The 26,004-nt window shown below is 42.9% G+C and overlaps 1 protein-coding gene across 3 annotated transcripts; it reads left to right on the top strand.

Annotated features, from left to right (window-relative positions):
• Positions 1 to 1,258: 1,258 nt before the first annotated feature.
• On the top strand, positions 1,259 to 25,956 carry PHRF1 (PHD and ring finger domains 1). Of its 3 annotated transcripts, none has more exons than XM_042813914.1 (18): positions 1,259 to 1,340; positions 4,591 to 4,705; positions 5,042 to 5,164; positions 6,561 to 6,790; positions 7,670 to 7,753; positions 8,619 to 8,740; positions 10,731 to 10,828; positions 11,502 to 11,674; positions 12,622 to 12,751; positions 13,051 to 13,178; positions 13,946 to 14,133; positions 14,990 to 15,109; positions 16,905 to 17,059; positions 17,701 to 20,478; positions 21,162 to 21,238; positions 21,848 to 22,108; positions 23,134 to 23,262; positions 24,969 to 25,956. In XM_042813914.1, the coding sequence occupies exons 2-18, from the start codon at positions 4,615 to 4,617 to the stop codon at positions 25,101 to 25,103; spliced, it is 5,022 nt and encodes a 1,673-aa protein (XP_042669848.1). In that variant the 5' UTR covers positions 1,259 to 1,340; positions 4,591 to 4,614; the 3' UTR covers positions 25,104 to 25,956. The 3 variants fall into 3 exon arrangements, with proteins under 3 accessions (XP_042669848.1, XP_042669846.1, XP_042669847.1); XM_042813912.1 differs by having other exon boundaries at positions 13,051 to 13,190; XM_042813913.1 differs by lacking the exon at positions 1,259 to 1,340 and adding an exon at positions 4,055 to 4,144 and having other exon boundaries at positions 13,051 to 13,190.
• The last annotated feature ends 48 nt before the right edge of the window (positions 25,957 to 26,004 follow it).

Genomic DNA, 26,004 nt, shown 5'->3' with positions numbered 1-26,004 from the left:
TGGGCGCTGACTGGAGTGCTGCCATGCTTTGTGTGTGTGTGACCCATGAGGCAGCCTGGACTCAGAGCATAGTCTGCTGCTGACATTGCCCTTGCAAGCCACTAGGCCCCGGGGCTCTCCAAAATTGGTGGCAGTGATGCTTGCCCTGAGCCCCACTCCCCCCTCCAGCTTCAAACAACACCATTCAGCTGGCGGCTCAGCTCTTAATCTCCGGGATGAAATTTCCTGCTGACATCAATGGTGCTGCTGGAAGAGCCCCTGCTTATCCTGTCTGGGAAGCTCTTCCCTTTGTTTCCAGTCAGCTTCTAGCTCCAGCTGATGCACAGCGTCACCAAAAAGAGGATGCCAGCTGCATTGGGTTCTATGCCCTCTTATAATGGGGTCAGGTATCTGTTTCTCCTCCACTGAGGGTGCTCAGGGGGCCGTGGAGAAAGCAAGCCCTGAGTAGGCAGCATTGGCACAGGTTTTGCTCTGGAAAACAAGGGAAAGAATGAAAAGGCCCTCGTTTTTAGCCCCAACACCCCGTCTGCTCTCTGACAATGCCCCGAGTGTTCTTGAAGGAGCACACACTGCTTGCAGACAGCTGAGACTGGAGCAGAGCACGGTGCCTGGTGGAACAGCACTGCACGAGGGGAAGGCCGAGGAAAGCCGTCCTGTACGTGCGTACGATCACCCGAAGGAATGGGAACATTTGGGCTGGGATCAGCCAGTTAGAAGAAGGAAAAAAAAAAAAAAAGCAGTCTTAAAGAGGTATTTAACGTGCCGTGTCCTCGCATGCCACGCAGGGCACGTGCCTGCCTTTGGGCTCGGCTCTGCCTCCGGCCCTCCGAGGCAGACACGCCCGTGTGTCTCCGGGCTCGGCCACATCCATGGTCCCAGCGCTTCGGGCAGAAGGGACGCGGGAATGGGGACAACCACCAGCCTGGGGAGCAGCGGGAGAGGCACCAAGGGCCTGGCGCACAAAGAAAGCAGGGATGGATGCTGCGAGCACCTCACCCCTCATCTTTCTTAACGAGCGCGTTGCCCAGCTACCCCCGCTGCCCGTGCAGTCGCAGATACCCCTGAGGGCGCTCCGCACCGCCCCCCGCAGTTCCGCAGCGGCACAGTCGCCGCCCCGCTTCTCGTGACGGTTCGTTCTGCCCCCGCGCGGCGCGTGGTTCGCCCCGCCGCTTCCCTCCCCCCTTCCCCCTCCCCCGGCGCCCCGCAGTGGTTAAGTCCCACGGCCGGCCCCGCTGCCGGTGTGACCCGGAAGTGTTCCCGCAGCACTTCCGGCGCGCCGTCCGCTGCGCGGCCCGGCCTGGTGATGTGAGCGCGGCTCGGCGCCGGAGCCTTCTCCTTGCGTGAGTGCCGGGACTGGGGCCTGTAGACGGCAGGCGGGTCGGGGGAATCACCCGCGGATCCAGAGCCGGCTGTGGGACGGGGGGCGGCCGCCGCGTTCTCCGGACGCTCGGAATCGACCCGAGCAGCCGCGGCCCGGCCCGGCCCGGCCCTCCTGCCTCAGCGGGCGTCGGAAACTCGGCCTGCGGCGGGTTCTTCCGCGCTCAGAGCCGTGAGACCGTTGCCCTGCGGTGGCCGCCCGTGCAGCGGGAGGCCGGGAGTTCTCACTCTGACCGCCTGCGGGTGGGTGTCCTCCTTGGAGGCCGGCGGCTCTTTGTTAGGGCTGCACAAAAAGCTCGTTGGAATGCATTTCTTTTCTTTTCCGTGCTCACGGACAGCGGGGAAAGCTGTCGTTACGCTTCCTAGAAACGATGTGAAAAACATTCCGAGGGAGGGCTTTCGTTGTGGTGGATGCGCGGTACCGCGCGGTGTGTCTGCAAACAAACCGGTGGGCTCTCTGCTCGGACGGGAATGGCACTGAGCGTGCTGCTCCCACGCTGAGCTCCTGCATGCTCGATGCCAGAAGTGTGTCTGCAAAGACTGTGTGTTGCTCTGTTTGTGTTACAGAGAGCCTCAGCAGTGAGCTGCACGGCTTTGACGGACAGTACTGGTGTGGGATTTGGGGTTCATCAGTTTGGAACAAAGCCAAAGGAGAGCTCCTCATTCCCCCACCTGTCCCAGGGTGGATTTTTTTCTGTGCCTCATCTGTGGTGCTTTTAGGGGTTTAAATGATTCAAATCATTGCATAGGTGGTTTTGATAACGGTATTTATGAGTTAATCTTTATGGAACTTAAATGGGGGAATGTCCAATCTAAATTTAGATGTAGAGAGCTTTTCAAAGGCTATATGTGCACATTACATTGGCACTGTGCAGGAGGAGTCTCTTAATCTGAATTATTCCCCACATAGTTCCTCTGACTTCTACATTTAGAGTACCAGGTGTACCACAGACAGATTCTTTCCAACTTTGTACAAGAGTGATTTTTGCAGCTCTGTTTTTGTACACTTAATGTAACGTACGAAACGGAAAGCCCTTGGCTTTAATTCCAAATATGTGATGGTCAGTTTGAGGAAGAAAAGGATGATTGCCATAGTGAGGCTCCTAGTGGCTGGGAAACTGCACTTATCACCTGGTTGGGTTAAAATCCCAATTTGTAGCCATGTGTAAGGATCTCAGTTCAGTAAACGTTTTGAAGTGCTTGTTTGGTAAACCTGTATTCATATCGCTGTTTTAATGTTTTATTAATGTACTGTGAGGCTCTGTTAAATGGGAATTTAAGAACAGGGAGTGCTGGGAGGGTGCACAGCATCTGCCTTTAGCAGCATCTTTCCCTGGTGTGCAACCTGCAGTTTAAGGGCCCCGTTTGCTGTGTGCAGCCTGCAGATGTGTGCATGGTGTCTGTGGGACTGCAGTAGGCTTTACTGGAAGCAGTGATGCTGGGCATTTGAGGGACTGAATCCCAGGACGAGATTTTCAGCCTGTTCACCTTGTTCCTGATGTTCATGAGCTGCATGCTGGCAGGACATCCCGCCTCGCTCCTGTTTGCAAGGAGCTTTCAGAAGGAGTTGCAGGAGAGAGGATCTGTGGATGTGAGAGGCTCAGCTACCTTGGGCCTTTGGACAGAGTAAAGCATGCTGAGTGCTTTGCCAGTGGGGTGTTGAGGGCATCCGGTACTCCAAAACTGAAGGCAGCTGTTGCTGCTTCAGTCAGATGGTTTCAGGGAGAGCTGCTCTATTTGCTCTGTCTGTGTTACCCACTAGCATGGCATTTGGGAGGTTTGTTACATAATCAACTTTCTATTTGAATAATTCATATGCACACGCTGCTGAAACGTAAAAATTCCTGGTGGAGACTGGTGTTCTGTTGTTTTTTTTGTGTGTTACATCATGGAGGGACTGGGTTTTGATGAATCTGCATGTTTTCGGCCAGTATAAATCAATGCTCATGTTAACAGCCTCAAATTTAGCTAGAAGTTCAGTCGTCTCTTTAGGCAAGAATCTCACATCAAGTTAGGATATGTCCTGACCAAGAACCTGGTTGAATTGAAGCTTGATTTTTTTTTTTTAATTTTTTTTATTTATTTTTAGCTCCCTGAGCATTAAAGACTCAATTATAACTCAGTCTGGTTCAGTGAAAGCTGCATTCTGAAGGCTCTGAAAAACAGTTGTGCTACGTGGCTGAAAAAGGGAGTGGATGAGTGAAGATCTGCATCAAAAGCACTTTAATAAAACATACTGTTTTGTTCCATAAAAGATTTCAGTATGCAAGCTGTGTAATGCAGAGCTGAGAGTGGGAGAAGAACGCTTGTTTGGATTCTTGTGCAAACGTAGCAAAGAAGTTTCAGAGTCTTTTTCTTAGTAAGATATGACAGCTGGCTTTGTAAATGCCACTTGATTGCATTAATCCATGATTTGTTTATAGAGCAAGTGGTCTTTACAGTGATCCTTCTTTCTTAATGCTTTGTAGCACTGTATATTAAAAGGTGTGCTTTGATCATCATTAGGAATTTGGATCATGAAGCGTCTCTCAGTACCTGTCATCTTTTCTGCTGGTCTCTCCTAGCGCACAGCAACTGATCTGATTGCATTAATATGCACCCAGTGAAGTCTGCTCCTTTCTGTAGTTGCGTTCTCTGAGACTTTCTTATTCCTTGACAGAGCTGTGAAAAGGTCCCTTTAGAGGAAGACCTAAAGTGCATCATCTCTGTTCTTGTTCTGTTTGGTTTGGAACATGTACCTGTCGTTGTGTTAGGCCTCATTCAGAGGGTGAGTTAACCTTTGGTGTCTTTCAGTAGTGCTCTTTACAAGCAGTACACAGGATGGTTTCACTGTTTGCAGGCTTTCTTTTCCTCCTTCCATTGGGTTACGCTATTTTGATTCTGGTTATGCAGTTTAGAGTCATTCAGGAGTCCAAGCTCTAATTTTTCTTCTGAACTGAGTTGTACAGGGAGTGGGCTTCAGCTAGCACTAAAACATCACTCAGAGATGAATGCTTACTGTAGGCACCTCTGATTTGAAACTGGGAGCACTAATCAGTGACTTTCTTCCTCCTACTCTGGCTAAGGGCTGCTGCAAGCAGTCTTTGCTGTAGCACCATGTCCTTTTTACTGTTCACAGTTCTGCAAGCACATTTGCTGGCTGCTCTTTGCTGCACTGTTGCTTGCTGTGCACGTTCAGTGGTTATGGCCTCACTGACATCTGCTTTCTTACAGGGAGTGGATCTCCAATGTCCTGCCATGGATGATGATAGCCAGGATGAACTGATAAACAAGAATGCCGCACTAGGCAAGGGCAGAAGGCAAAGTCTAGCATTCCTCAGTGAAACAGGTAAATGCAGCCTCTCTGTGCATGCACATTTCTAGTTCCAGGGCTGAGAACTCCCTTTCTTAACCTTCAAAAAGAAGTGAAGGTATATTTGTGACCATTTGTTTCTTTTTTTCCAAAGAAGTTTTGTTTTACTTTCTAAATGCCCGTGTCTCAGACTGCTGTCGTGCTTCCGTTAAGTTCCTCAGATCTCCTTACTTTGACACTGCTGAGAAGGTCACTGAGGAAATCTGGGTTTTCACTTTTTTATATAACATCCCAAGCAGGGATTCTGGTGTGTCCTTCACTGTTCTGCCCATCCACATGTCAAATAGACACTTGCATTTTTTTCTCCTTAAGAAAGCAATGGTGGAAACAGTTGTGAGTCAGAAGGTGAAACTGGAAGTGAGGAGGAAGAGGATGACACTGAGGAAGAGGGAGGTGAGGAGGACAAGGAAGAAAGTGAAGATGAAGAATTAGAAGGTATGTGTGTAACAAATACATTTTTTTCAATAATTGGAAGAAGAGTGGGATGAAAGATTTTCTTCCAGACAGTAGCTGTGACATGTAAATCTGCAGGTGTTGCTGTGTTAGGGTATTGGCCAGTGCCTCCAGTAATAAATAAATAAGGGATATTCCCCTATATCTAGGTTTGTGAAGTGTTTATGTGTTTGAGAACAACCCACTGGCCAAAATGATGTAATTACAATCAGTAGGAGTGACTAACAGTGGAGGGGTTCCCAGGGTGAGTCGAAAAAGATTGAAGTTACAGCAGTGGCTCTTGTTTTTTCCACTTACAAAAAGTATGCTTGGTTCAGTTTGCTTTGGAGCTTTAAAATGAATATTGTGATAGGGAATTTTGGGAATAAATTATGATTCCTCTTAAGGCTTGGCAGGAGGGAGGAAGGTGACTTAATTTTTCTTAAGTAACATCCCCGTTCACTTATTAAGCTTATTAAGTTGACTGAAAACCTAGAGTGTGGATGCATATGCTTCTGAAACGGCTTCACTCAAATTATCATTTGGATAGATAGAAACTGCTTTTCATTGTATCTTGAAGCTAACTTGGGTACAGTTTTCCAAGTTACTAATTGAACAGTCTGGTTCTGGAAAGTTGATGCTAGGTGCCAGGAAGCTTTATTAGTTCCTCTTCTAGAATAATCATGTTTTCAATCAGGAAAAATTCATAGAAAACACAAGGGCTGTACTTTTTGTTGGTAGTGGTTGTTTGTTTTTTTTTTAAACTTTTTACATAACTTCTCATTCTTGAAAATGGCTACTTCCTAGGTTTTAGGGAAAGACACGTCTGTATTTTGTACTAAACATGAAAACACCTCTCTGTAATGTCTGAGTGTCTAAAATGAGTTTCACTCAAACTCGAATTTATTTAAGCAGTCTTCAGCTAGATATCCTAATTCCTTTGATTGCTATTTATTTGTGAAATCTTTACCTGTTCCACAGGTAAGTATAAATTGCTGCTGCTTGTTCTCTGGAGTGTCTGTTAACCAGAAGAAATGTTGGATGTGTGATAATTGTGCTTTTAACTTCCATGGTATCCTGAAGCATCCTCCTCTCTCGGTATTGTGTTCATCTCTTGTTTTTCTGTTGCCTGTCCTTCTAACATCTTGCAAGACTAGTTATGTTTCAAGGCTTTTTTTTTTTTTTTTTTTTTTTTTTCCTTCCAGAGTAATATATTCCTTTTTAGTGGTGGGATTTAAGGAGGAAAAAAAGAATAGAAAGCAGCAGAAACCATTACCTTGAGCTGGAAGGGCTGTACTTTGTCCTTGACTTACTTGGAATTCTCTAGAGTAATATTCCCCACCCTGCCCTTGCTGCCCCTTGCTGAAGCCCCACTGTTTTTTGTCTCTCACTTTTTAAGACTGTGAAGATGATGATGAAGAGGAAGAAGAGGAAGAAGCTGAGGCTGCTGTGGAGGGAATGGCCAGTCCTCTCAAATTAAAGCCACACATGAATGGAATGAACATCTCCTCTGATGAGGATGGTGAAAACTGCCCTATTTGCCTCAACACGTTTAGGGATCAGGCTGTAGGGACTCCTGAGAACTGTTCCCATTACTTCTGCTTGGACTGCATAGTGGAGTGGTCAAAGGTGGGCTGTTTTGTACTTGATTTCCTGCATCTTTCTGATGTGTTCTGATCTCTCTGATTATATTTCCTGCTTCAATGAGAACAGATCATGTAATGTTTATATTTGCTTTCTTGAGCTTTTTCCACATAGGTTACTGCTTTACTTGTTAGGATTCAGAGTTGTGAAGCATGGATCTGTTTCTTGCACCCATCCTGATATGTTCTGTTCTCTGAAAGCTGCCATACCATGAGCAAGTGCATTTCTAGACATCTAAAAGTCTTGGTTTTAAATCAAGACATCAGTAGTATTGGTTTTCTATGTTTATAGTCGTATATAGCTCATTAAATTCTGAGCTGTGAGGATCAGAGTTTGTTGCGACAGTGAACACTTATACAAAGGATAGATATGGAGGATGACTAAATGAGCAGTTTGCTATGAATTCAGTCTTTTTCAGTCAAAGTTACATGCCACCTGTTGTAGATTCAGTAATCAAAGTCCAATAATTGTGATAATTCAGACTTAGTTAAATGGGCTTGCAAGTAATTTTGAGTAATTGCTCATTCTTCTGGAAAAAATAGTGTCCTAAAATGTGAACCGTGTTTCAAGGCCATGTTTGGAAGAACTGTGATGTTCCTTTAGCAATTGAATGCTGATTAAATGACTTCAATTCTATTAAAAGCTTTGCTGAAAGTTCATATTTTCTCTGTTACAACAGTGTGTTTGTAAACCAGATAAGTTAAATTTAAGTGCTTAAAATGCTTACTGCATTCATTTAATGCTTATTATATGAATAATTGAAAACTTGCTTTCTAGAAATTGATTCAAGACTTCTTTATTAATTGTGTGGTGAAAATGGTTGTTTTTTTGTTGTTTTTTTTGTTTTTTTTTTATTATGTCTAGAATGCAAACTCTTGTCCAGTGGATCGAATCCTCTTTAAGTACATCAGCATTCGGGCACATTTTGGTGGTAAAGTCTTAAAAAAGGTAAGTTTTCTATTCTGGTAAACCAAAAAAGAGGTATATTGCCACTAAACAGCTGTTCAAAGACTTACCTTTTCAGCATGTCTGATACTTGGCAGCTGGATGTATTCTTTCCTATTTTGAGATTGCCTTTTAAGGAGCTGTTATAGGTTTGGGTTTTTTTCCTGTTTAATCACATTTCCTACATTGTTATGTGTGGAAGCTTGGTATTGGCTTTGAAGGGAAAAAGGATTGTTTGCATAACTGCATTTTTTGTATGATGGATGTTTGACTCTAAGGTGCTCTGCATCCATAAACCACTTTGCATAGGGAAGGTGCCCAGCATAGTGCAAGTACTGCTGTAATACAGATAAGATCAATGTAGGTTAATCATGATTGATCTGTTCTTTATGGCTTCCTACCAGCTCTGTTGTGTAGCAGTTGGCTTTGTAAGGGGAGAGAGGAGCCTGCAGTCAAACTCTTACAGGCACAGGTTGAGTCTGGTGATGGTTACTCACCATAAGGAATACTGAGGAGCTGTCATTGCCTTATTATTAATCAATATCTGAAGCATATTGGTATTTAGAGGACATCCTTGCTCTCATTTGTTTTCTCTTTGGATTCCTTTTTTCTTTGAGTACTTTTGATCTTATTCAGGAGTTTTGACTTCTTAAAATAGTTTTCTGTGATTGTCAGTGTCTGACAATAGACAGTTCAATAGATCTCTACTAGTGTTTGCTGTGTTCAGTGATCTTAATTGAAGGTTCAAGTGTGCAGCAGCCATTTTGCTTAATTCATTTGTAGATTTTGCTGGTGTTACTGCTGGTGGTGACAGCAGATATTAGAAGTGGCATGTTCTGCATTTCATATGAATTTCTCTTTTATTTAGATTCCTGTTGAGAACACAAAAACTCAGGATAGTGAAGGAGAGGATGATCCAACCTTTTGTGAAGTATGTGGCAGAAGTGACCGAGAGGATCGCCTGCTGCTGTGCGATGGCTGTGATGCAGGGTAAGATGCACTGAAATGAATACAGCACCTGTGTGGCTGCAGAAAGTACTGCAGGGCTAGCCAGTGTTGGGTCAGCAGGCACCATCTGCTCGTTGGATTGCCCCTTGCTGCTCTCCTCAGCCTTGTCCTGTGGCCAGACTTACATCTGTATATTTAGCACAGACATCCCCATGATGTGATGCATCCTTCCCTGACTGAGTAGTTGTAGAGGGAGCAGGTTTCCTGCATGGATGATGTAGGTGTGTTCTCCTGTTTTGATGTCTGCAGTCAACTGGCTGAAGATACTTGTGTTCCCCCATGCAATGCATGGGTGCATGAGGGAATGAACACCTACATCATTTATGCCTCCTTAAGGGAGTACCTGACTTGTTCCTGTTCACTAGGCTTTAATGCTGTGTGTAAGAGCTCAAGATAGACAGTTTGCATTATGTTTTGATGTCCTTTCTTTGTAGCCACAGCTATTAAATTATTATGTTCTTGCTGTGTCTACCTGACAGAGGTTTGAGTGTGATTTTGAATCTATGATCTTCTGCTAGAGTTTAAACTTAAACACTGTTTGAATCAGTCTTGCAGCATTGTCAGTTTGATGTCAGAAGTCAGTGATGGAATAAAATGAGATACTTGTTTGAATGAATAGGTAAAATAAGCTCTTAAAAATCTTTTTTGCTGAGCTTATTAGATAGCCTGTGGGAGGTAAATGAGCAGCTGTATTCTCTCTGTGGGCTTTTTTGTGTTGCTACAGGATATGATTAGAGCATCAGGTGAATGCTCCTTCCCTTTTCTTTGTCCTGTGGCAATTGCAGTGTGTTATCAGACAGTGAGTGAGTTTTGGCATGGGAGGTGAAGCAGAGAACTTCACTCTTTATACTTCGAGATTTGGCATCGTGCTAGATGAGAAGTAATATGATGTTTTCCTGTTCTAGAAAAAATGCTTAGAAATGCTGCTAATTGAAGCTGAAGCTCTTACTTGAAGCCTATGCCTCGCAGTGTTCCTTGGCTAAGGATCTTGGTCTCAGCACTTAGTTTTCATGGGAGGCATTTCATTTATTGGGAAGTCTTTCCAGCAGCGTAATTTGAACACGAGTTGCTTCAGATCTTTTGTGCTATTGATGTGTGTTGCTTCGTGTGTTTTTTACTGCCTGAAAACAGAATTGAACAAATTAAGCAATCAAAGTTGGGTAATGTTAAGAGGCTTTCCTGGACACCTTCCCTTTAAGTGGTTGACAAGGCTAGTTACTCAGCATGTTGGGTAGAGAACAATTCAAAATGCCTGAGGGAGCATCCTTATCTCTTATTTCCCTTTTGAGATTTGTTGAGGATGAGCACAGTCCTCTGTAAGACAGCATTTCAGAGTCCAGTGGTTAGCCTCCATTCTGCAAGTGGCAGCGTGGAGGCATGCAACTGAGCAGCTATTTCACGTGGTTATAGAGGAATTCTTATCACTAATTGTTTCCTTAATCAGCTGAGATGTATGTAGAATTGAACGCATTTATTCAACCTAAGGCAATGCAGGTGACCTGTGGCTAGTTATGCAAGGTAAAATGTTCAAGAAAATATCAGTGATAATACCACACTGGTTCTCAGGAAATTGATGCTGTTTCCAGATTGTCTTGTCACCGATTCAATGACTTCTTTCCTTTCTCTTCACTGTGTCCAGTTTGGGCTTTGACTGCACATTTGTTGCAGTCTGTGTTCAAATGGCAAGCAATATTCTGCATGGTGAGGGAAAGACTCTTTTCTGAATGTTTTTGAGCCTTAAGTGCTCAGAACGCAGTCTGGAATTAAAGACCATCATGCAACTAGCAGTAATGTTGTTTCTCTGGAGATTGATAGGAGCAGATATGTGGACCACAGTATCAACTTTGGGAAATAGTTTCCACACTTAGGATTATTGCCTTATTTGGGATGTGGATAGACATTAAAAAAGCTTTTGTCCGTTGGTAAGGAGCACATTGTTTGATTTGGTTATTCATTTATTTTCTTTTGCAAGGTATCATATGGAATGCCTTAATCCACCTCTGAGTGAAGTCCCTGTAGATGAATGGTTCTGTCCAGCCTGTGTTCCCTTGGGTGTTGATGCTTCTGCAGGTAAGGATTTTAGCGTTGTTCGTTAAAAGTAAGTGTTTTCCTCCTGATTTAAATGCTGTGAGGCATGTGGCCTTTTGAAGTCATGTTTAACTCCTGGGTTGATGCATTTGAAAATAATTGTTAGGCATTCTGTCCTTGAAACTCTTGATTGAATCATAAAATGGCCTGGGTTAAAAAGGACCACAATGATCATCTAGTCTCAACCCCCTGCTATGTGCAGGGTCACCACCCGCCAGACCAGGCTGCCCAGAGCCACATCCAGCCTGGCTTTGAATGCCTCCAGGGATTGAGAAAGAGTTCTGGTAATAACTGTAGTTCAAAATCTTAAGAAACTCCACATACTGTACATTATAAGCAGTCTTCAACTTTCCTGAGGCAAGCCCTGGGCTTCCGTGTGGTTGTGTTGTGTTACACTGAAAGTAATTTATTAACACTCTGACCCGAGATTGCTAAAGTAACAGTGCTTTCTGACACTTAGAAAATCTTGTTTCTCTGTAACAACCTGCAGCAGTGTTGGTGTTGTCTGTGTTCATTTCTCTTTGAGAAGATCACATCCATGTTTGAAGGCAATTGATTTAGGAAAGGGAACGCAAACTTTTTTTTTTTTGTCCAAAGTTCTGGAAATGCTTTCACCTGTAGGAAGAAAAGTGACCTGGACATCTTTTCTTTCAAGATACAGATCATGTGAGTGAAGAAGAGGTTGCTGCACTCATGGCTGATGTTACTCCTACCACTAGCAGGCTACGTCCTCATGTCCGAACCCGAGCTATAGCCAGGACTCGGCAGAGTGAGCGAGTTAGGGCAACAGTGAATAGAAACCGAATCACAACTGCACAGCAAATTCAGGTACTTACAAATATTTGCTCCTGACCTTCTGGAAGGATTTTGTAGAAGAGCTGACATGAGTCCCCACGTTTAGTAGCTGATCTGTCTGAGTGTTGACTGTCCATAGCAAAATAGTCAGGAGCTATGGAGTGTTGGGAGGGGGTGGTTTTTATGTTTGTTTCAGATTTGTCATCAAAATCACTATAATAGGAGGAGAGAACTTTTGTAGCAAAACCCAAATTATCTGATTTGGAGCTCTAAACGCAGTCTGAAGTAGGTGCCTTTGGTTTCTATCATATCCATGAAAGGAGAGGAGGGTTAGGGACATTCTAGGGATATGATTGGCATGAGTATGGCCAATGTAATGCAGCTATTCAGAAAAACCTCTTTCCAACCGAAGAACCGAAGTGTATGCTTCAGAATGCATACACTTCAAATGCATTTGAGTGTGTGTAGAGAAGAAGAGGAATTTGAAACTTTGAAGGAACAGCCCTTGATTATCACAAGGAAGTGGTGCTCTGAAGATGAACTCACACCTACCATTTCAGTGAGTTTTCTGAAGAGGGAAATTGAAATGCTGCTGCTAGTGGTACTGCCTCTGCCTCTGGGCACATTTACCTGAGTATTAAAGAAGGAGGACTTTAAGATGGGGAGCACGTACTGCTTTGACTTTCAGTATTTGCTCATCGTGCTTTGTTTGATGAACCAAAGGTCTGTTCAGTGGACTTGGAAGTTCTTCTGTGCAGAGTCAGTGTTAGGATAGAAAAGATCTGTAGTGATGAAGGAGTTGGAAGGGCAAGGTCAGGTTCTCCTTCATGTAGTAATCAGTAGGTGAGAAAAGTGACATAAGTGCTTTACTGGCGTTTTAGTTTTTCATGTTTCTCATTTGAATCTCAAATTGCAATTGTAACCAACTTGCTGCTGATCTTAAGCTGCCTGTATCATGTATCTTCTAATCTTGCACGCAGCACGTGCCAAGGTACCTCATGTCCTCTCTGCTGGATGAAACAATTGAGGCAGTTGTAGCAGGCTTAAACACAGCCATCTACCAACGTCCTCTTACCCTGCAAGCTCCTGCTAGACAGAAGAGAAAAACAGGTAAGAGCATCAGGAGGCTTCTATGGCTTCCATCTGCAAGAATAAAATTTGAGAGGAAAGAAGCTCGAATCATACAAAATACTTTAGAGCAGCTGTATGCTATCACACCTGTGCACGTAAATACATGACTTTTTATTCAAAAGCATCATTTAAAATCTAATGATTTCACTTCTTCTGTTTTATGCAGTGTAGATCACTTTGAGCTGCTTTGTATACTACGAGAATATGAGAAGGAGAGTATAGGGAACAATGCAGCACCAGCACTTAGCCAGATACTTGGTTGTCTTATGTCCCATCAGGTAGGAGGAGGAAAGCAGCAGGCAAGAAAAGAACTCAGACAAAATCTTCTGCTGGGAAGAAAATGTCGGGGACACAGGTGAAGAGACGCAAGCGTTTGATGAAGAAGAGAAGAGGAAAAAAGATAAGAGTAAGATCACGTGTGAGTTTCTGCCAGTATCAGGATCCACTGACTTTCTGCCACTTAATTTATAAAAGCATTATTAGATGGTATTGAATGTAAAAATACCGTCTTGTCGTGGTAGTGGGTAGATTTTTCTTTTTTTCTGATGGAAATATCTGTAGAATGTGTACTTCAGAAAAGTGGTTTGACCTAGAAATGAATTGCAACTTCTAAGCAGGCCTGCTGGATTAGCTGACAAATCCTGGTACCTGAACTGTAGGGATCGTGCTGAAGGATGTCCCACAGGCTTTGTGTTGTGCTCTTGCCATAAAGCTCTGGAGTTTCATCAGTATTCATGCAAGCTCAGTTAAATTTTCACCACCCATCCTTTTTAACAAGCTATGGATACTTGTGTCTATGTTGCTGCAAATCCAATTAGTGAGATAAGGGCTCTCTAAATCCCTTTCAGTTGTGGTTGGTGTCCTGATAGGAACTACACTGGGTACTCTGACAACTCAACTGTTGTCCTCAGCCATCTTAGTGGGAATTTACATCCTATGTACAGAGCTGATGATTTTCAGTGACAGTCTTGTAGCAATTTAACCTGTCTGGTCACTGAAGTTAATACGTGAAGTGAAATCTAGGCCACGCTTAGATGTTCCACAAATTTTTTGAAAGCAAATGGATGGATGTCGTTTCTGTTGATGGTGGTAACCTGGTCACTGTGCTTTGGCTAAGTGAAGGATTTGTACCTGCCTTGAACATACAAATAACCTGTCTTTGCATCTGTGCAGGTAAAAAATGAGGTTACTGCTCGCTCCCGCATTGCAAGAACGCTTGGTCTTAGTAAACCTGTGCGTGGGGCCTCACTTCCTTCCATGCACAAACCAACGGAGCCCTCACTTGGTCTGATGAGAGCAGATATTGGTGCAGCTTCTCTGTCTGTGTTTGGAGACCCGTATGAATTGGATCCTTATGAAGGGTAAGATGTCCTGAGTGTACGAGACTGTAATCCAGAGATAATTTTACAAGTCTTGAGTTGTTTGTACATATGCAGGGATGTATTTGTATCTTCATGAATGTTTGAAACCTGGGATATTTTGAGACTTTTAACAGTTCGAGTACTGGGTTATATTTTGGAGAAGAGCTTGTGACTTTGTGCAAAGAGTGTAAATGTCACATCTGAAAATAGCTTTGGATACACAGTTTATAATAATGTAACGCTGTACTTGTTCTTTCTTCCCTCCTTGGCCAAGTTGCTGAGCTCTTAAAGAATCAGCCTTCTTAAAACAGGTTTACTGAAATGGTAAGCCTCATGAAAATCTTCTATAAGATCTTCAGATTCCAGCCTTTCAGTAATATCACAGGAGTCAGGTGCTAATAATTCTTAGTTTATTCAAATATAACAGCATTTTTGTTATTCAGAGAACAGTAAATTCATGTAGAATTAGGTGGAGCTGTGAAATTTCTGATGCTGCTTCTTTCCTGTTCCTTTCTCCAGGTGCTTTAAATTCTGGAGAAATCTTAGTATACCATAATTTGTATCAGTCTTAAGCTCTGGATTTTGGAAGTTACCAAATTTCCTGCTGAGCAAACCTTTTTGTCAGTCTTTTGGAAAGAAACTACGCATCTAAGACTTTAAAATTAAACACCTACGTTTGAATCTTTCTTTTGTTAGGCAGTTCTGCTTAGCAACGGAAAAGAGATAAATGGCACAGGTCTTTGTGTATCATAATAAAACAGCTAACACTCTCTTGGTATAAGCGTTGTAATGGTGTTATCCAGTTCATCCATTTGGCAGTAATTTGGAGGTTTGTATATGTTCAATCTACCCACAGTAATGAAGAGGTTCCAGCAAATCCAGATTCACCACTGAGTGCCAAGAGGAGAGTTCTCTCCCAGTCAGCATTGAGGTCTCACCGTCCTGTAGCTAGACCTGTTTCTGTGGGACTTCCCAGGTAAAATTCCATCAAGTGTTTCTTCTGTTTTGTTCTTTTTAATTGTGCCATGAGTCAACAAGTGATCATTCTGATCTAACATTTTTCTTACCATGTGTATTTTGAAAAATGCATAGACAATGCACATGGGTAAATAAATAACCACAGCTTTTTACACAAAAATTACTCTTTATATCGAAGGCCCCACATGTATTTTTGTGTAACAGCACTTACAGCTCTTAACTTTCCCACTGAAATTTCAAATGGATATTTTCACCCTGGTCTCTCTTTTACTTTGAAGTTTAGATGTAAAACAATTGCTCCCTTGTTTAAGAGGGCAGAGGAAATGAGTTGCATGTCCAAAGGAGAGAATAAGAGAGAATAGGAGAGAATGAGGGATGTACTTACATCACCCATTTCCTATGCTGTTTGTTGGAACTCAGAAAACTGGAAGAACCTGTTTGAACCTGCATTTCAACAGGTTCTATTAAATTGTTCTGCTCTGCTTTGCTGTCTGACTGGTGTTTTATTTCCTCTACGTGTGTACGTGAGTGCACACACGTGCATGAGTCTCCCACTACTAGCCCCAATGGGGTTTCAAGACTGGGGCAGGGAATGCAATGCAGAAAGATAGGGCAAAAGAACAAGAGCGTGACAGGAAGAAAAGGGTTGAGGAAAACAGCTGGAAACATATCAGCTGAGTCACAGAAAACTGCAAATCTGGGGCAGTTGGAGATTGGGAGAAAAGGAAGCTCATCCTAAAAGGTTAAATGTTATAAGAGGTTTACATGGCTGTCTTCTAATCCATCTGACTTAAAGCAAAGATTTGTTCCTTGAGATTAAGATTGTATATTTCTATGATAGCTTGAAGTACTTCTCTTTCCCATCTCTGTCCTGCAGAAAGCCTTCTAGGTCACTTTGCTTGTCCTCTGGGATAGTTTTAAGTAGCACATTGCTTAGAAGGTAAAAATGTTTAGCTGAAATCCAATTTTTCCAAAGGTTTGATTTGCCTGAACTACAGTGAGTTTCTTTTTTGTCTTTTTTCTTTTTTTTAATCTTGAATAATAAACAAACAGCAAACCAAACATACCAGCAAACCACTGTAAGCACTCAAACCTTTTAAGTCCTTGAATACAGGCTTAAATAAAATGAATCCAATAAAAAATAGTAAAATCATGTTTCAAATCCAGAGGAGTTACAGTTAAAACTATATTCTTAAGATGGTGTATGCACAAAGAGTGGTGTTATCCCATGTGTGGGAGCACTGCTGGTTTTCAGTGCAATTCTTTGCTGTGCTCCTAGTTATCCTACCAGTAGGCATCTATGTGTATTTTCCTAACTGATGGCAGACACCGATTTAAGCTGCATAAAGCTTTTTTCTTTTACACAGTAGTGTAGGTTTGAGGAGTATGCTTCTGATCCTGTTATGGTGGGAAGAGACAGCTGGGATGGAAGTATCTCTGTGAAGTGCTGAACAGTGGCTTGTGCTTCACAAATACATCTTAAATGCTCTAAAAGTTAAATCATGATGCGTAACATGTAAAAGCCATCATCCTTAAATAAGATTAGAAGTATTTGCTTAACAGAGGTCTATGTTATGATTACATGCTTCCTATCTGGTGGTATTCCTGTGGGGGTACTCCTTTTTGTCATAGAGATGGGAGCTGAATTACTCTAGTGAAGCCAAAGCTATAAGTGAACTTCTCTGGCTGACCTCTGTTTATGCCCTTGATTTTGGTTTCTTTTTAATGTAATGTGTGTGTATAGAACAAGTGCTGTAAGAGTAAAGGAAATGTAACCCCTCTGAAACATGCAGAAGCAGTGTACCTGCCTTGAGTCCTGATCAAGAAGCAGAAGCTGCTCCTGTGCCTGATCTGTTGGGTAGTATCCTGTCTGGACAGAGCATTCTCATGATGAGTAGTTCTGATGTGGTTATCAACAGAGATGGTTCTCTGACAGCAAAGAAAGCAGGTAAGAGTTTGGCACTTGATATTATAATTAGCCTGTTTGTTTTATCCCTGTCTGCCCTGATCTTATTTCAAAAGTACATGCTGTGTAGTCTTATGCTTTGTACTAAGAAGTAGAGAATTGGGTAGAGCAGAGCAGTCGTAGTACCCTGATCTTCTGTCATTGGTGATGCCATGCCTGCAAACTATCCTTCAGTTCAAAGGGCATGATGAGGGCATTGGCAAGAAGTTTGTTTTCGGAAGTATAGAATACATGCTCTGCAGCTGTGCTTTTCATTGGCATGCTATTCCTTAGAAATACTATACAAATTGAATCTGAGAGCATTATTCTTTAAAATTACTACTGATAATGTCCTCTGCTACAGTCACTTTTATCAATCAGCAATTGCAGGATGATTAACACAGATGTAGTTACGTCTCCAGAGCAGAAGAATTTGTTTCCTGAATATTAGCTGTTACCTCAAGGATGCCATTGTCTGACATTAAGCCTTTATCATCTGATCTAATCAGACTGCCTTTTTCCTACGTGATATGTCTACAAGCTGAAGTGGAACTTAGAATAATTAGTTCCATATTTATTTTCATGTCAGGGAAAAATTGTGAAATGTGCCCTGGAAAACTTAATTGTTTGCTTGTATGCCATAGCTCCGCTTCACAGAAAATCAGTAAAAGACTCACGAGTGGACGATGGTTCAGGACATAACCCCCAGCTGAGTACAGTGCACTCAGGGACCATGACAGGCAGCTCCATTTCTGGACCTTCTGTTTCTTCGGGGCTGAATACTCACTCTAGACCCACCTCATCAAGCTTATTTTCATCACCTTCACCGAACAGGACTGAGCCTGCAGCAAACCCAGCACAGACTACATCAGAAAAAGCAACTGTAAAATCAGAGTATTCAGTGACACCCAAGGTTGTTCAGACTACTCACAGCGTAGCTAGTCTGAACAGGCATGGCTCCAAGCCAGATGAAATGCCCAGATTTAATGGAAACTCTAAAGACTTTGCACGTACCCATTCATCTTCAAAGCCCCTGTGCTGTGACTTGAATTCTGGTTCAAAGGCTGTAACTGTGAGGCAACCATTGAAGCCACCTCCCAGAAGAATTGACATATTTGAGCTTCCCAGGATACCAAAGATTAAAAAGGAAACCAGCAGCAAGCAGGTGGATTCAGAACCCACAGGAAGCCAAAGCTGTGACATTCCCAGCTCCTGTATAACCCAGCTGACTGGCAAAGAGAGCACTAATCAGCTGGGAAAGGGTAGCAGGATGGAAAGTCAGAAGTCAAATGCCAGGGAAACTCAGCAACAAACACGTACAAGCGGGGTATCTTTTTCTACCAACGCAGGCATGTATAGCAGCTCTTCACTACTGGGCACTTCAAGAAGCAAAGGCTCAAGTTCTTTTGAGAGTTTTAAAATTAATATTCCTGGGAACACAGGACATTCCAGCAGACTGTCTAACCCAGGATTCTGTAACACCTTCCGCCCTGTGGATGAAAAGGTGCAACAGAAAGAGAGTCCTTCAGCTCTTTTCTCAGTTAAGAAGAAGCAAGTCAAAAGTGAAATATATGATCCCTTTGAGCCAACTGGGTCAGACTCAAGTTCAGCAAGCAGCAGTCCAGAAAGGCTTGGCTCAGGGATCCCGCTAACGAATATTACCAGGACGATTTCCATTGAAAATCCAAAAGTTCAAACATTTCAAACTGTTCGTCGTTTTACCCCTTACACGGTAGAAAATATCTTTGGATCTGGGGCTGAATCTGATGTACCATCTAGTAACACAGAATCTCATGATGATGTACCAGTAGAAAGTAGAATTGTAGAACAGATTTCTGATACAGAGGAACGAGACAATATGGATGAGGAAGACTTTCTGAGCAGTCCTTGCACTTCATCTGTTGTTAAGCAAGTTTCAAATGCAGAGCACTTAAAGGAGGAAGGCAGAGAGGGTCCCGATGTGTTCTTCAATGCTGAAGAATTAATTAGATCTAATATTAATGTGAAACTAGAACCAGATAGTTCATCAAAGAGTGATGGGCAGCAGAAGGTCCAGAAGGCGGAGCAAGCAGAGCGGCGATCACGTTCCAGATCCTGTTCAAACTCCAGTTCCCGAAGCAGGAAGAAGGCTAAAAGGAAAAAGGCACTCGTCAAAGAGCGGAAGAGATCCCGATCAGGGTCTAGGGGCAGAGCACATTCAAGGGACCGAAGCTCCAGATCTACCTCTTGGTCAGGTGGAGAAGAGAGCAGTAAAATACACACGTTGAAATCCAAGAGCAGGAGGTCTTCTACTGACCGTTCCAGCAGTCACGAACGATCTAAAAAAAAGAAAATGAAGGATAAAACTAAGGATAAAAAGGCAAAATCTTCTTGGTCTAGGGAGAGAAAGAAATCTAGGTCGCGTTCAGGTAGTCCTGGAAGTAATTCTGAGTTTTATGAAAATAGGAAGAAGAAAAGACGGTCTCGGTCAAGGTCGAGACGGAGGGGTCGTTCCCGATCAAATAGTATTGAGAGGACAAAGAGGCGGAAACACAGGAGAGACAAAAGCTACGAGAGGTATGATAAAGACAGTAGCTTGAGGTCAAGAGACAGAAAGAGATCAAGATCCAGGTCTCGGGAGAAGAGAAAGTGGAGGTCTCGGTCTCGGTCTGCATCTCGATCGCAAGAGCACAAAAGCAGCAAATCGAAAGAAAAAAGACCACGATCGAGATCGCGTTCTAAGGAAAGAAAACGTAAATCAAAGGAAACCTCGCTTCCTCCTCCCCCAGAAAAAGAGCAAAGGCCTCCAGCTGAAAACGTACCCAGCTGTCCAGAGCATTCCTTCAAACAAGAGCCGAAGGATGAGCTGGTCCTAGAACAGCTTTCCGTAACCATCCAACCAGATGTCAAACTTGAAGAAATGCAGACTGAGACCCCAGTTCAGCAGAGCGAGGCCCAAGAAACTGCAAAGGCAGAGGCCACCTGTGAGGTGGTGGCGAGTGAAATTGCGTTCCCTGTGCCAGAGATCACAAACGTTTGTGTTCCTATTGGTAATGTGGACTCTTTTGCTGAAACAGAGTTAATGAATACGAGTGATCCAGGACTGCTCGGTAGCTGTAGTAATACAAACCTTGAGATTACTGTTAAAATAGAAAATACTGCGTTATGTCCACCTCTGATGGAACCATCTCCAAAGAAGGAGGTTACAATGCATGCTCAGACCGAGGCTGTGCCAGTTCAAAGCTCCTCTCAAACAGCAGATTGTGTGAGAGAAGTTAAAGATGAGTGCCTTGTGTCCAATGAGAAGACCAGTAATTTCATTCAGCCTGAACTGGAGGTGGTATCTCAGGGTCCTGTGTTGAAATCTAAAGCACCTGTCAAGAGAGTTACTTGGAATCTTCAAGAGGAAGAAAGCGGTGTGATGTCTGCTGGAAGAGCTCCAAGTAAGTCTCTTGAGAAAGCAAACTGCAGTCGAAGCAGGCAGCGTAAGGCTTAGGGTGGGGGTGCCTGTTGTCTGAACTGGGATGATCCTATGGTTCTCAGTCCTGGAAGCCTTGAATTTTATGCTTGTTCAATAACAAAGTGAGTCATGCTAATGAATTGGAGAGGACGTGCTGTCACTTCCAGAGCTCATCTAGCCGATGGCAGCTAGGTTGGCTTTGAACCATATACTGCAAGCTGATCTCTGAACTGACAGTCTATGCTTTCTATAGTTAACTGGAATGATTTTCCCTCAGAATTTAAGACTTTTCAAAACAGAGTAGTATTGCACGTCTCTAGCTCGCTCCTGTGAGCTGCAATAAGCCAAAGCTGCTAAGAACAGCCTGACTTGGCTGCCTGTGCTGAGTGTATTGACAAAGCTGTGTGGTTCTCGTGGAAACCCACTAAAAAGCAATTGCACAAGTGGATGATAAGTCCTCTATTATCAGAAGCTTTAAAATGTTAATGATTGCTAAACAAAGTCCTTTATAGACAGCCTTGTTGTTAGATCCTTCATTGGTTTTAGTGGCGTTCTGGGATGTTTTTTGTTTAATGTACAATTGCTTTGAATCTTTGACCCATGAAGTTTATTTTGTTCTCTCTTTATTTTTTGTTTTTTTATTTTTCCCTTCTCTTGGGAACCCAGGGATGCCGTTTTACAAACTTCAGCGAGCAAAAGAAGGAGTCTGGAAAGCAGAGGACTTGAACCAAACATTAAATCAGGTGCAGTTAAATGAGCCTCCTCCAACCAATTATATGATTCCTGAGCCTATGTTTCCTGATCTAGATTCCTCTCAGGTTGGTTCCTATTCTGACAGCCAAGTGTCATGGAAGGCATCCCACCTCATCTGTGCCCTCGTTGTGCAACACCCTCCACTCATGGCAGAGTTGGCCTTCCTCTGTGCATAGTGCATTTCATAAAGCCCATACTCCTCAGCAATCCTCTAATCACTTTATCTTTTAGGTGGCTCTTACAATTGAAGAAGCAAGTTTTCCTTTCATTCTGCACTATATGTGCAACTTGTGTTTTCAGCACTTGCTTCATCAATGGTTATCTTGTTTGAGAAGCTGTCAGCATCTCGCTGGTCGTAATCAGGCTGTAAATTGGCCTGTTGGCATTAGTCTGTGCCATCAGTCTCTACACTCTCCATCAGTGACACGCTGACTGGGGCTCTTGCTAGTTCCTGGTGCACAGAGGGGAGGACTGTAGCTTTCCTGATTTAAACTAATATTTTCCTGCCTATTTCAGTGGATAAAAGGTACTCTGAAAATCCTCATCTGATGCTCCCTCTTGTGAGTACATGCATTAATGAAATTGTATCTGGTTCACAGGTGTACTGTCAAAATATACCTTTGACGCCACCTCTGCCCTCAAGCCTCCCCCCCTACGCACCTGTCAGCCAGCCCACCGTTCAGTTCATCATGCAGGGCAGCCTCCCTGCACTGGGCTGTGTGGCAGGCCAGAGCCTGACTCCAGAGCCAGGCAGCCTGGCTACTGCATCTGAACCAGGAATTCAAGCTGCTTCTGTTGGAAATGAAGAAGAAAAAATCAAAGCACCAAAACCCGAAGTGGATAAAACGAAGAATGAGGAAGTGAGTGAATGCTACCAAGTGGCAAATGCATAACTAGAATTGCACGTGCAACCTGCAGTCCTGTTGATTGAAGCATTAGCCATTATTTAGAAATTAGAAGCAGTGCACAAATGAGCTGTTTATTTGAACTTAGTTCGTAACTCTTAGAAAACCTTGACTTTAAAACATCTCATACATTCTCATGGTGCTTGAATGCATGAATGTTTGGAAGTCACTCTCAGAAAACCAGAATGTCCAGGCTTCTCCAAACACCTGTTTATTTGTGTTTTTTTTCCTTCTCTCCCTCAGTTTTGAAGTAAACATCAATATGGAGAGGTAGGACTGTATCCTGCTGCTAATCAGCACTAAAAATGCAGAGATAGTAAAATACTCTGGAGATTTTGCAAGTGCTACTCCTTTGCTGCCAGGTTTTGGATTTGCTGTACAGATGATCTGCTCTAAGCTCTCAGTAGATGTTAGCATAAAAACAGTTACTTTGCCAGGTGTTTTATTTTCTACTATAAAGTTAAACTGGTGAAATGATGTCCCCCACTGAACCTTCATTTCTGAGCAGCAGTTTTTAGGAATTTGATCTTACAGAGTAAGTTTTGATGCCGTCTCTTCTCCTTAATTTGTAAGCAACTTTGTAGTTTTTAGAGCACTTGCAGAGATACCTGAGGCTCTCTCTGTGTGGCTGTGGCTTGCTGCTTTTAGATTCTGTCCCTATTTTGATGGACAGATGTTTACTTCAGAGCTTCCAGAAGGGAAGAAGGAGATGAAGATTAGCAGGCGATGTTATGTTCACTTGTTAACAGCATATTTTCTGGGACAGAATAGTGTTACACAAAGCAAGGATTCCTCATAGCATGAAGTTGTTTCAAGATTTTTAAAGCAGATCCTTTCAAACTGGTTCTTACGTGGTTTTATGAAAGGTGAAATGAGTATTTTCATTATTTATGCACTTCTGCATAAGAAAGTAGAGAAAAGTAGATTCAGAAAGTGCTTGCATGCTAACGCATGGTAACAAACTTTTCTTTGTTGTGCAGTACATGAAGAAGCTTCACATGCAGGAAAGGGCTGTAGAAGAAGTGAAACTTGCTATCAAACCCTTTTACCAGAAGAGGGAGATTACAAAGGAGGAGTACAAGAACATTCTTCGAAAAGCTGTGCAGAAGGTAAGGTGGCAGCAAAGGGGAGGAGCTGAGCAGTTAATGAAACAGATGGTGGCCTATCAATTGCACCTTCAAGCTTCAGTGATTGTGCTTAATTAATGTGTGTGATTAAAATAGCAGATCTTTGGACTCTGACATGGTCTCCATGGTCTCGTGAAACACATTAGTTGCTTTAAGCAAGGCTGAGCAGTGCCTTTGGGAGTTATCAGACTGTTGCTTTTATAAGTTGTTTTCAGAGGCGTGGATCAGGTGCCTTCAGCTGCCTGGGCTGAAATGTTACACAGCCCGTATTTTGAGTGGAAAAGGTTAAACCTCCTTCATTAAAAACTTCCTCCACATTTGTCAAGCTGCTTCTCCTAGGGTTAAGAAATAGTTTGTTGATTCCTTGGGCACCTGTGATGTCCCTGAACTTTAGAAGAGGGCTTAGCTGTTTGGGTGACGTTGACTTTTGCCTCAAAACTTAGTGCTGACTGGATTGTGGTTTGGAAAAAAAGTACCTTATCACTAGAAAAATGCATGTTGTCTTGTGAAAGCAATTAATGTTGAGGTCGTTAAATGATACCCTGCAGAACTGTTTTCTCTCTGCCCTGCCTTCCTGATATCGCTGGAAAATTGTCATAAATCAAAATTCCTGAGATAATGACTGCAGTTCTGCACCTTTTCCTGCATGGCGTGTATGAAACACAGATCCAGTTTGCAGAAAAACTGAGCAAAACCAGTTGCTGACGAAGTCACTGAATGCTTGTCTGAACAATGGTTAAGTTTTGAGTTCTCTAGGAGAAAGGGAGCAGATGCTACATGCCTTAGAATGGGTCCTCAAAATTGGCACGTTCTTTGTCTGAGCATTCCTCCCTCTTAAATTATGACACCCCCCTCCCAAAAAAAAAGGGGAAATTAACACTGTGTATTGTGTGGAATTTGCTGGACTATGGCAGTGCAGTTTGGTATGTTAAATAGAAACCACAGGAAGGCCCTGAATAGGGCATTTCAATAGAAATGACTAATTCCACCTGTGGAGACACTTCTGCACTCAGTTAGTGCTCAGTAGATAAGTGCTGGGGCAATTTCTGCAGTGCTTCAAGTAAAACATTACCAGTGAGCACTGCTCCACCTATTGCAGTGGCAGAGGTGTGAAAGCACAGCAGCATCCAGCTCTTGGGGCTGGATATTACTTGTGTAGTAGAGGCAAGCTAGGGTTACAGGGCAGCTCTGATTTTGAGAACTTCTTACCTAGTCTTTGGTCAAGCATAACGATGGTGCTGGTGTTCTAATACACTTGTTGTGGGTGCAGTCATACATGTTTCTGTGGAAGTCATTAGCTTAGGCTGTTGTGCCAGGCTGTTCTGACACTTGGATAAATCTGCTCAGTACGTTTCATTGTAACGGAGCAGAGGCTGAACTCTTTAAGACAGACCATGAATTGCAGCAGTTATCATGGATAGGAGTTTGATATGACGTGCTCGAGTGCATTTAGACCAAGATGTGTTGTACATCTTACAAATAACTACAGAGGATAGACCTACCCTGATGCTGGTTGAGAACTTAATTATCCTTGTTGAGTTGTCTGCTTTGCATGCCCTGGTATGAGGCTCTAGGGCCTTTGCAGGAGTTGGTTCTTCTGGGAAGCTTAGGGTTTCTGATCACTTGTTGTCTTCCTGAGCTGTCGTGATACCTTTCACTGACTGAATGCCTTGTCTAATCCCTCGTAGATCTGCCACAGCAAAAGTGGAGAGATCAACCCTGTGAAGGTAGCTAACCTGGTGAAGGCATATGTGGAAAAATACAAACATATGAGGAAGCATAAGAAGGCTGATGTTGAAGATACTCGTGAAGTGGAAAACTGAGAGCAAGCTTGCAGCCGATGTGACTTGATTTGAACTTATTTTGGCTGAGAACATTGTTCCAGAAGGAAAAACAGATCTGCAGTAACATCTCATCAAAAACCGATTGCAGAGAAGCAAGTTTATAATAGGATTGATCTGCTGAACCTGCTTTTGAATTGTTTCCATATGGGAATGAGCTTGGAGTTTTTGTTTTGTTTTGTTTTTTTTATTATCTATAGATGTAGAACTCAATAACAATCAAATGCCTCAGACCAGCAGAGTAATTCCAGGAGAAACAAAGAAGAGATTTGTGTTTAGGACTCCCGGATTGCTACAGTTTTCAGGGTTACTTTGATCACATTTTTGGGGCTGTGCACCTGTCTTGCTAAAAGTTTGAAACTGGACACCACTTTTCATATGCAGTATATTGAGAGTTATATACTGTTTCCCTTGTGTTTATTTATCGAAATATGGATTGTCTTTGGGAATTTCTGATTTAATACTTGAAATGTGGTATTTTTAGCCTGCTCGATGGTGAGCGAAGCTTTACTCGCTCTGTCGTCTGGGGATTGCAGAAATGAGCTGACCTTTATAAATTGACTTCAGAAACACTGCTCGAGGCGTGGTGTTGATTTTCACTCTGTTGGAAGTATCTCGTTAGTGAAAAGTTTAATTTTGGGGAGGGACATTATGTTGCACTTCTGTAAATAATGCACTGATGGCTGGTTTTATGTCTGCCTTTCAGGAAAAAAAATGAAACAAAAAGCAAACGTTGTGAATTTTCAGTAACAAGCTTGAGGAACAAGAGTGAACTGATGTACAAAGCAGAAATGTGACAGAATTTATAAAGTTATTTTGAATGGTTTTAGTCCTATAGCAGGTGTCATTTGTTTGCCTCTTTCTCTGGCCATTCTGTATAAAC

This window comes from Centrocercus urophasianus, unplaced genomic scaffold (assembly GCF_019232065.1).
Source record: "Centrocercus urophasianus isolate 14NV4802_14NV808 unplaced genomic scaffold, USGS_Curo_1.0 seq_14, whole genome shotgun sequence".
Lineage (NCBI taxonomy): Eukaryota > Metazoa > Chordata > Aves > Galliformes > Phasianidae > Centrocercus > Centrocercus urophasianus.
This window is presented reverse-complemented; position numbering and strand designations above follow the sequence as displayed.

Excerpts from the sequence above, each read along its gene's own strand:
- PHRF1 (XM_042813912.1), top strand. The coding sequence starts at position 4,615 with ATGGATGATGATAGCCAGGATGAACTGATAAACAAGAATGCCGCACTA. Across the intron at positions 12,752-13,050 it reads TAGACAGAAGAGAAAAACAG|GTAGGAGGAGGAAAGCAGCA; the intron begins GTAAGAGCATCA and ends ATGTCCCATCAG. Across the intron at positions 13,191-13,945 it reads AGATAAGAGTAAGATCACGT|GTAAAAAATGAGGTTACTGC; the intron begins GTGAGTTTCTGC and ends GCATCTGTGCAG.